This window comes from Artibeus jamaicensis, unplaced genomic scaffold (genome assembly GCF_021234435.1).
Source record: "Artibeus jamaicensis isolate MK-2021 breed Jamaican fruit bat unplaced genomic scaffold, CSHL_Jam_final scaffold_847, whole genome shotgun sequence".
Lineage (NCBI taxonomy): Eukaryota > Metazoa > Chordata > Mammalia > Chiroptera > Phyllostomidae > Artibeus > Artibeus jamaicensis.
In genome coordinates, this window is record NW_026522057.1 from 19,547,895 (window position 1) to 19,558,151 (window position 10,257).

Genomic DNA, 10,257 nt, shown 5'->3' on the forward strand with positions numbered 1-10,257 from the left:
TTCTGGAATAAGGTTCTTAAGTATCTGAAGCCTTTAAAACAAACAGGCTCCAAACTTTCTGCTGCTCCCTGCAGCTGTAAGTACAAGTGTTTTTTCCTGGGAAAGCATCTGAGCTGTCATTAGATCCTCAAGGGCTCTGTGACCCCGGAAAGCAGAGCCTTTGCTGTGGAAAACAGGTCATGTCTTGCTGAGGCCCAGAGAAGGTCCAGGTTCTGTCAGCCCTCTGGAACTGGGTGTCCTTGCATGGCCAAAATGAACCCGGCCACCCCAACAACCTAGGCTGCACCCCTCCCCTTGCCCATAGTAGCCCAGACCAGCCCCGTGGGAGGGGCTCACACTCTGAGGGAAGAGGTTCGGCCTCGGGTGCTAAGTCTCATGTCGTTCTGAGCCTCATCTGTGAAACAGGGCAACGCCCACCCCACAGAGTTAATGTGAAGTTAAAATGAGTTCGTGTCTAAAGTTCAGGTGCATAGCAGGTGCTGTGTGTCAGCCCTGCGTTCCTCCTCTGTATTTTAATTACTGTGGTATATGCAACAAGCTATGTGCCTGGGCCAAGGAGCTCACATCCTGGAGAAGCTGGGGCAGTGTGGTGGGTACTTAGGTAATTTTGGAGATGAGTCTAACCTGAGGCAGGCTGCAGTCTGTGCTTTTGAGTACAAGGAAGTGGGATCAGGCTTCATGGGAAACAAAAAACCCTTGTTGAAGGGAGCACCGTGGTGCGGGGTGGGGCTCCCATAAAAGATGGAGAGAATGTTCCTTCCAGGAGGCTTAAGACAGGAGTATGGTGAGGGGGCTCCAGGTAGAGGGAACTACATGAGCAATGACAGGAGGTGGGGAAGTTGAGGATGTGCTAAAGCTGGAGGAGACCTACTCCAGGTAAGCCCTGAGCAGGGACTAAGAGGAGAATGAGGCTGCAGGGATGAGTGTGGGGGAGGACCTGAGTGAAAGCCTTGGGTGTCCCTGAACTGAGGTAGACTCCTAACAGTTTGGCAGCATCCGGTCTGTGTTGGAGGGGAAGTCTTGCAGTTTCTTGTGGTAGCTTTAACTTAAGACTGTGATGGGACTGAGGCAGGTCTGAAGTGAGCCCCAACCCTGGATCCATTTAGAAGGGGTGAGAGCCTGCATTACTAAGTGGCTGCTCAGCCTAGCCCTGCACTAGCGCTTTAAAACCTGCTCCGGTCCGCCCCAGAACCCAGGGCTGTTCCAAAGGCGCACAGATGAGTAAGGAGAGCTGCTTCTGGCTATTTTTATTTTCAGCCTAGGACAGTAGCCTGGAGAGAAGTGAAATCCACGGGTAAAAGTGCTAGTGGCAGGCGGAGCTGGGGAATGAACCAAGTTAGAGCTTTCTAATCACTAAGCGAGTCCACTGCCTTTTCACGCTGTCTCCAGCTGGGGACAGCTGGCAGGGCAGCACCTACACGTGCCAAGGCCCCTAGGCCCGGAAGCCGCAGGAGATAAAATGTCCCTGATCTTATTTTTCCAATCCCTTCCTCTCTGGAGATGGTGGAGATGGGGCCTGCTTCCTAGCCTCGAGTCTGTCCTTGACCAGCGAGGACTTGAAGAGCTGATTCCGGGGAGCAACGGCCACAACAGCTCCCGATTGGGACGCAATAATACCACCACGCTGAGCGCGACCGCACTGATGAAGGTCCCTGCTGATTGGCCGCGCCTGTAGAGCTGTCTCTCTAGGATTGAGCCCTTTCTCTCGGGGGGGCGGAGCCGGGTCCCCCATCCGCCAATACAATTTAGAGGCTCCACCTACGACGGAGGTACTTCCGGTAGTGCCTCTGAATTCCACGGTCAGAGCGGGGGCACCGGGACACCCGCACCGTAGTACCCAGGTCACTTCCGGGTGGAACACCACAACCAGGAGCAGCGATTGGGCAACCTTAGACGGGGTACTTCCGGCGCCTAGGTGCTTGGATTCTTTTGCAGGAGTAGAAAGATGGAGTGTGGTGTTACGGCCCGCGCTCGGTCCATTTTGTGGCTGCAGCTGCTGCTGCCGCCACTGCTGCTGCTGTACTCGCTCCTCCCGGTCTGCGCCAGCGGTCCCCGCACTTTAGTGCTGCTGGACAACCTCAACCTGCGGGAGACGCATTCGCTTTTTTTTCGGAGTCTGAAGGGTGAGTCAGGAGTCCGAGGGGGCGGCGGCTGAGAATCCGGGGTTTGAAAGGTCCACGAGCGGGCTGCCCAGGTCGGGCCTGTCGCTTGTGGGTAACCGGAGGTGGTCGTGATCTCTGCAACGGCGGTTTCCCTTTGCGTCCCGTCTGCCTCAGTTCCCTGTTTTCTCCTTGTCCAGATCGGGGCTTTGAACTCACATTCAAGACCGCAGATGACCCCAGCCTGTCTCTTATTAAGTACGGGGAGTTTCTCTATGACAATCTCATCATCTTCTCCCCCTCGGTAGAAGGTAAGGGCTGCGCGTCTTCCCCAGAACGGGGATTGGAGGCTTGGGACAGATCTGTCGCTTTCTTCTGGATCCTGGGCATGTTCTGGGTCATGGGATGGTCGCAGCTGCTGCCAATGACAGGAACATGTTAACTTTCTAACCTGAGCTCAGCAGAGCACATCTCCTTTCTGAAAAACACAGCTGAGGATTGTAGGGTCAAGTGTTGCCGCAGACCAAAGAGCCTGGGGCCCTGCTAATCTGAGAAGTGAATTTTTCTGTGAAGGGACTGATAGGAAAGATGGAGAACCCCTAGGTGGGCTGCCTGTGTGGAAAGAGGAAGTGGTATATTATTAATATGGGGTGCTGTAAAGAGGTGTGTAGCCGTTGAACTTAAGAATGCAGGTGGTGACCTGGCTGGTGTGGCTCAGCGAATTGAGCACGCCAGCCTGAGGACGGAAAGGTTGGCAGATCGATTCCCAAGTCAGGACACTTGCCTGTGTTCTGGGCCATGTTGGGGGCGTGCTAGAGGCAGCCAATCACTGTTTCTCCCCTTGTCTTGCTCCCTCCTTTTCCTTCTCTCTAAAAATAAATAAATGGAATCTTTTAAAAAATAGTTCAGGTGGATTCATAGTTCACAGACAGAAAACAACCGCGGTGACCATGTAGCCTGCCCCCTATTTGAGGGTGGGTGAGTACGTCTAGAGTCCACCAGCGGGCTGGGGATTATTGAACAGAATGAGTAGCTTTACTTCATTATCCAGTTCCTACTTCAGTTTTCCTGTGACCGAGAGCTAAGTATCTCATAGGCAGTCCACCCCACCACTGGAGAGCTCTGTTAAGAAGTTCTTGTGTTAAAGTGGAGTTTGTCTCCTGTTTCCTGCTTTGTCTGGGGGGAGGGGGAGGAGATGGGGGTCCCTGTTACTCCGCAGGGCCTTGGAGAATGAGTCTCGTGGTCATTGTGCTTACAGGCAGAACCGGCACGTAATCGTAGCCTGTTCAGCTGTCTCTCCTCCAGACTAAGCACCCCCAGTCCCTTTGGCTGTCTCTGCCGTGCTCCTTGCCAGCATTCTAGTCCTTCTCTTCTTTAACAGCCTCAGCCTCATCTTTTTCTCAGAGGACTCAGGTCGTCCCTGTCGAGGTAGGACAGGGCTGCCATCCCTGCCGTCAGCGGACGGAGCTTAGGCAGTCTTGCACTTCACGGGCAGCTGCTGTATTTTCTGTAGTTCGGGTGCGGTCGGGCTCAGCCAGGTCTCTGAAGTATTTTTCTCTAGGCTCCCATCACTTACCACGTTACCCCCAGGGCCCCCCAAAAACGCGCCTTTGAAATTGACTTTTGGAAGCAAGTGTAGTTGGGTGGAAGTGACCCCAGGTTGTGTAAATTAAAATCGTCAAGTTACTGGGCAGGTGAAAGGAGTCTTCCACAGGTTAACTGGCGTTTGCCAAACTCCTGCTGCTGGGACTCTGAAATGGGTTCTGGACGGTGACAGAGAGGCTGCGCTGGGGTTCTGTTAGTCTGCCTGGGACGAAACAAGGACAGGGTCTGGGAACGAGTTGCAAACCCTGAGCAAGCAAACCCTCTGAGTTGTGCTGGGAGGCGGGGTGGGGAGCGTTGCTGAGAAGGAGGGGAGGAGGGTGAGAAGGCAGGTGGAAGGCACCTGTCAGAGAGCTTCAGACGGCGGTGCTTTCCACAAATCTCCGCCGACTTTCTGTGCTGCCTTCCTGATTTGTACTCTGTTCCGCATCGCCTGTGCTAGTAATTAGTATTTTCCTTCAAATGCACTTGCTTTTTAAAAACTAAAGCAACATTTAAAGGGAAGCCAGTAACAACCCCAGTCTCACCGAGGAAAAGGGAAGGCAGCGTCGCCCCTTACTCGCAGTGGAAGGTGGTTGTAAGTAAAACGAACACAGCGCCCAGTTCCAGCCAGACTCCGTTCCCTGCGGGAGGCTGGGAGCCTGGGCTTCCTCCTGTGAGAGGAGATTAGCCAGAGCGGGGAAGTGTTCCAGACAAGCATCGCACTGAGACATTCTGATGATGGAGGAGCGCTCTCTCTCTGAGATTCAGTGTCACTTAAAGCCCTGCCCTCGTCGCATCGTCACCTCATCTGTCCCTGGCGGAGTGAGTCCCACACTTGGGAGACACTGCCGAGGTTCCTTTGTGTGCTCCTGGGGAGAAGGCCCATCTCTGCTGGAGGGGACCGTGGCTGGGATCAGGGACTGGCCCCCGCTCCAAGGCCCTTCTGCGGTGCTGGGACCACTGGGAGCCCCCGCGGGAGTAAGAACACCTGCCTGGCTTCCTTCACTGGGGCCAGTGGGTCCCGTGGCCTCTGTGGGATCAGGAAGCTCCCAAGTCGTATTCAGTAAAGTAACGGCTCCTGAAGAAGGATCCATACACGTCCTTTGTACCTTTTTATAAGCGGGAAATGGCCTGGGGAGGTGATGGGGTTGCGTAGGTTTAAGCCCAGGTGTCTTCATTTCAACAGTGGCACTCTTGATTTTTTTTAAAGAGATTTTATTTACTTTTAGAGGGGAAGGAGGGAGGGGGAGAGAGAAACAACAGTGTGTGGCTGCCTCTTGTGCGCCCCCCACTGGGGACCTGGCCCACAGCCCAGGCCTGTGCTCTGACTGGGAATCGAACCGGTGACCCTTTGGTTTGAAGGCCGTCACTCAATCCACTAAGCCATACCAGCCAGGGCATACCCTTGACATTTGGGGCTGGATAGTTCTTGGTTGTGCTGTCCTGTGAACTGTGGGATGCTTAGCAGCATTCCGGGCCTTTCCCCACGAGGTGGCAGGAGTTGCCTCTCTTGTGACAGCCAGAAGTGTCCAGACATGGCCCCTAAGGGGACCACCGCTCAATGCCAAGGAGCTGTTTGCAGGCAAGTAGACAGACGGCCTTGTAGATGTGGGGCGAGGGGTTGGTCCCCAGGCACAAGATGCTTCCGTTGGTCTGTTTTGTGAAAATTACCTCGGAAAAGAGGACCATTCTCATATTCAGATTTTTACAGCTAGTTTTGGATGCTTATGGTAGTCACCTGACCAAGTTGACCAAAAAGGGGCATGATCTCACAATTCCCAATGTTGGAAATTTTGGTGACCACTGAAGAAAACCACTAGAGCCCTGACCTGCGTGGCTCAGTGGGTTGGGCGTCTTTCCGTGGAGTGAAGGGTCGCTGGTTCAATTCCCAGTCAGGGCCTCTGTCTGGGTTGTGGGCCAGGTCCCCTGTTTTGGGAGTGCAGCAGGCAACCAATCAGTATTTTTCTCACACATCAGTTTCCCTCCCTCTCTTTCTCTCTCCCTTCCCCTCTCTGAAAATAAACAAACAAACATCTTTAAAAACGAATTGCACCTAAAGTGGTTCTGTTATGGTGACCATGGATGTAAATCTGTGGGATCACTAGGAAGACACCCTACACGGGTCTGGCAGATGAGCACCGCCCCGGTCTGGGTGACAGACAGCCTCGGCCTCCATTCAGAAGGGCTCTTCTCAGGCGCCTTGGACGGGAGGCTGATGGGCTCCCAGCAACTGCTGGGTGAGCCTCAGAGTGGCTGGGAAGGTGCAGGCGATGAGCTTGAGTGAAATTGTTTCATGATGTGAGTGGGAAAATGCAGCATTTCTAAACAGATCTGTTATATGTGACTTGACGTGTGTGAGTAACTTGGCTGCTAAAATCGGGTGTTTGACTATTTGGTGTATACTTCTCAAAGTTTATGAATTCGAGCCGTTACTTTTGGATCGTTGCGGTGGGAAACGGGAGGATCGCCCTCTATCAGGGCGTGCACATCGACAGCGTCCCTCTCCTTTGAGCCGCCAGAGGGCGCTGTCCCATCACCGACTGTGGCTGGCGGGCTGCCCACCTGCCTGCCGCCCAGCCCAGGTGTTGGAGGAGCGTGAGAGCGCAGCCTCCTGGGTCACTGAGTCTGGCGCCCCTTTCAGATTTTGGAGGCAACATCAATGTGGAGACCATCAGCACCTTTATAGATGGTGGAGGCAGTGTCCTGGTAGCTGCCAGCTCAGACATCGGTAAGTCTGAACCCAGAAGTTCCGGGGCTTTCTGCCACTCCTCCGGGAAGCGGCCACATTGGCACTCACTGGGTGTGCGGGGGGTGACTACAGAGCAGCCCTGTCCCTCCCATCCTGTCCCCAGCGCCAATGAGATGCGGGTCTTTTTATGGGCTGGGAACCCTGTTTTTTGTTTTTTTTACTCCTTTGTTTTGTTTTTATGTGTTTTGGTGGCTCTTTCCTTAAAAAGAGGAGACAAGCAGGGGGCGGCTAGTTGGTGGAGCCCAAAGCATTGGGCAGATTTTCATTTCATTTCCTGTTGGAAAATGTTCAGGATACTTAGAAGCGGGAAGAGAATGAGCCCTGTGTACTTGTCACCTAGCTTCAACCCCAAACTGTGCCTGGCTGATCTCACTTCATGTTTCTCTTCAGTACTGATAGCTTTATAAACCGCATTGGGTGGGGTCCTCGGTGAGGTGCTGAGGAAGAGAGGGACCACCCAGGTCGAGCCTGCCGAGATGGCGCTCTGCTTCGAAGGGCGTTGGTGCAGAACCCAGGTCCCTGGGCGTCTGCAGTGGGAGAAGGCCAGCGCCTCTTGTTCAGAAGTTCGGGTTGAGAGCTGACGTCCTTTACCGTGTGTTGTCCAGCAGCCCAGCTGGGGCTGAGCCCGGCCTGGCGACACTGCGGGCCCTGGGAGCGACCGGGGCAGGGAGCTGTGGAGGTGCCAGGACAGCTGATGTGGCTCAGCCAGGCATCTCTTGGGTCCATGTAGGTGACCCTCTCCGAGAGCTGGGCAGCGAGTGTGGCATCGAGTTTGATGAGGAGAAAACGGCTGTCATTGACCATCACAGCTACGACATCTCAGACCTCGGCCAGGTAACCAATCCTGTCGCTGTCCAGGTTTCAGTCCCTCCTAGCGAGCTCAGCCTGGAAGCCCCCAGGCCGTCGGGAGGGACCTTGGGACCGGGGGCACCTTTCCCTGACAGCCGCCACCCTTCCCTCTGCCCTTGCAGCACACGCTCATCGTGGCCGACACCGAGAACCTGCTCAAGGCCCCGACCATAGTCGGGAAGTCGTCTCTGAACCCCGTCCTCTTCCGGGGCGTTGGGTGAGTGAGCAGGGACAGGACGGCAGAGGCCTGGGGAGGAGGCGGCCGCCGTTTCTCAGGGACCCAGCCAGATGCGTGACTACTGGGGACATTCCTTCCTCCAGAGGATGTGGATGAGGTTAATCATGACAGGACGAGTTGGGCCTCGTCGTCACAGCGAGAGGAGAGCTGAGTGTTCAGCTGTGAAGAGAGTGGGGTTCCTTCCGGCAAAGAGATGGCCCTCGGGGGCCCAGGTCCTGTGGGCTCAGAGCTGCGTGGTTCTCGTTCCCTCCTACAGGATGGTGGCTGACCCCGACAACCCTTTGGTCCTGGACATCCTGACAGGCTCCTCCACCTCCTACTCCTTCTTCCCAGATAAGCCCATCACCCAGGTGAGGGGCCTTTGCAGCCTTGAGGCTCCAGCTCCTGGGCCCCGAGGCAAAGTGCCTTTGTATTTGGAGAGGGGAACTAAGCAGGATGCACACTTCGCTGAGGCTGATGAGATGGGAAGTGGAGTGGGTGTGGGCGGCAGGGGCTGTCTCAGGTTCCGGCCTCAGGTGGGGCCTAGGTTGTTCAGGTCTAGCCGGCTGCCCCCTTGTCCTAGAAGCCCGGGGCTTGTCCTTTGCCCCAGTTCTCTGGGATGACAGCCCCATGCTGTTCCCAGTACCCCCACGCAGTGGGGAAGAACACGCTCCTGATCGCTGGGCTCCAGGCCAGGAACAACGCCAGGGTCATCTTCAGCGGTTCCCTCGACTTCTTCAGCGATGCCTTCTTCAACTCAGCGGTGCAGAAGGCCACGCCCGGCTCCCAGAGGTGGGGGGGCCGGCGCACTTGGGGCCATGTGGCCGGGTGGTGGGGTCCATGCAGAGGGCAGGACTCAATGGGGAGGAAGGAGGCTTTTGGCTAAAAGTGTCAGAAGCTAAGATCTTCAGGTGCTTTAAAATTATTTGAGGACTTGATTTCGTGGCCACCAGGCTGGGGTTGGCACTCCAGACTTTTCTAGTGGCGGCTTCTCCGGAGACGTTTCAGAGCTTGTGCACTTACTGACTAGGTGGCACCCAAAGCGACACCACCTCACGTCCTTTCATGTTTTGTGTTCCCTCCGGGAAGAAGGCGGCTCGGGCGCTCCAGCCTCTCCTGTTCCTCGTCTGCAGGTATTCCCAGACGGGCAACTACGAGCTCGCTGTGGCCCTCTCCCGATGGGTGTTCAAAGAGGAAGGCGTCCTCCGTGTGGGGCCCGTGTCGCACCATCGGGTGGGCGAGACAGCCCCGCCCAACGCCTACACCGTCACTGACCTCGTGGTGAGAGCTTGTAGGGAGGGCCCTGGCCCGAGAGCATTCATGGAACACTTCTGTGTCGGGCCTGGGGCCTGAGTAAGGAGGAACACGTTCACCTCCGCCCTGGACGTCAGGCTGGGCGCGGAGAAACCCATGTCCTGGTGGAGACCTCGTGGGGAGGTGTGGTTCTGCTGGGGGGGTGTGGAAGTGGAGGGGCTTCGCTGACTCACTCTGTTGAGAGTGGGGGTCACAAAAGAAATAGCCTTGGAGTCAGGTTTGAGAATGAATCTGTCAGGCAAGAGACGTGGGCAAAGGCAGAGCGCAGTGAAGTGGAAGCTGCGATGCCTGAGCGGGCCCAGCCCGGCCCGGGGGCAGAGCGCCGGGTGGGTGCAGACTCCACCGCCTGTGAAGAGGTGTGGCTGTGAGTCAGAGGGGTGAGCTTGCCGCGTGGGCTTTCAGTCACTGCCCAGGCTCTCACAGGTCCTGGGAGTGCCTGCCGGGTTCGTGATTGAGGACGCAGGGCCCCCTCCAGGCCCTGCCTGCCCCTGGCTAACTGGCCTTCTGTCTCAGGAGTACAGCATCGTGATCGAGCAGCTCTCCAACGGCAAGTGGGTCCCCTTTGATGGGGACGACATTCAGCTGGAGTTTGTCCGCATCGACCCTTTCGTGAGGACCTTCCTGAAGAGGAAAGGTAAAAGCACCTCCCACAGGAAGCTGCAGGAGACGGTCCCGCCCCCGGCTCGCTCCGGGAAGCCTCGGGGACCCCACCCCGTCACCCGTGTCTGTCTTCCCAGGTGGCAAGTACAGTGTCCAGTTCAAGTTGCCGGACGTGTACGGTGTGTTCCAGTTTAAAGTGGATTACAACCGGCTGGGCTACACACACCTGTATTCTTCCACTCAGGTAAGTAGGGTCACAGCCCTTTCTCAGCCAGCACGTGCCTCGCCTGGGCTTCTGAGGGGCCGGCCTGTCCCTTCTGTCCTGTGGCAGGTGTCAGTGAGGCCGCTGCAGCACACGCAGTACGAGCGCTTCATCCCCTCGGCCTACCCCTACTACGCCAGCGCCTTCTCCATGATGGCCGGCCTCTTCATCTTCAGCATCGTCTTCTTACACATGAAGGAGAAGGAGAAGTCCGACTGAGCGCCGGAGCCGGGCTCCCAGCCAAGTGGGCCGGAGGGGTTTTGTGGGGTGGTTTTGTACCCCTTTGTGGTTTTTCTATTTTTTAAGCCGTGGGGCAGGGGCATAGCCCTGCCTCAGTGGGAGATGTGGCATTGAGTTCCAGGGGGTGGTTTTTAATGTGACTTTTTTCCACCTAATGCTAAGTGGTGTTTTCATATGTGTGGTCATGATTGTTTCTAAAATAAAAAGAAATGTTGCCCTCGAACCCGGCCTGGCCCTGGTGTGCTTTGCTGATGGAGTGGGTGGTGTTTGGTAATGACTGAGTATGAAATCATAAGTGGCCTCTTTTAATTTTGCCGAAGACTGGACTGTACTTTGACTGTGA

At 55.8% G+C, this 10,257-nt stretch overlaps 1 protein-coding gene across 1 annotated transcript; it reads left to right on the top strand.

The window, feature by feature from the left end:
* The first annotated feature begins 1,796 nt into the window (after window positions 1–1,796).
* On the top strand, window positions 1,797–10,137 carry DDOST (dolichyl-diphosphooligosaccharide--protein glycosyltransferase non-catalytic subunit). Its single transcript, XM_037140111.2, has 11 exons — window positions 1,797–2,123; window positions 2,300–2,410; window positions 6,325–6,411; window positions 7,163–7,266; window positions 7,404–7,498; window positions 7,776–7,869; window positions 8,142–8,290; window positions 8,632–8,779; window positions 9,326–9,446; window positions 9,550–9,656; window positions 9,744–10,137. The coding sequence occupies exons 1-11, from the start codon at window positions 1,946–1,948 to the stop codon at window positions 9,891–9,893; spliced, it is 1,344 nt and encodes a 447-aa protein (XP_036996006.1). The 5' UTR covers window positions 1,797–1,945; the 3' UTR covers window positions 9,894–10,137.
* Window positions 10,138–10,257: the final 120 nt, after the last annotated feature.

Excerpts from the sequence above, each read along its gene's own strand:
- DDOST (XM_037140111.2), top strand. The coding sequence starts at position 1,946 with ATGGAGTGTGGTGTTACGGCCCGCGCTCGGTCCATTTTGTGGCTGCAG. Across the intron at positions 2,124-2,299 it reads TTTTTTTCGGAGTCTGAAGG|ATCGGGGCTTTGAACTCACA; the intron begins GTGAGTCAGGAG and ends CTCCTTGTCCAG. Across the intron at positions 7,267-7,403 it reads ACATCTCAGACCTCGGCCAG|CACACGCTCATCGTGGCCGA; the intron begins GTAACCAATCCT and ends CTGCCCTTGCAG.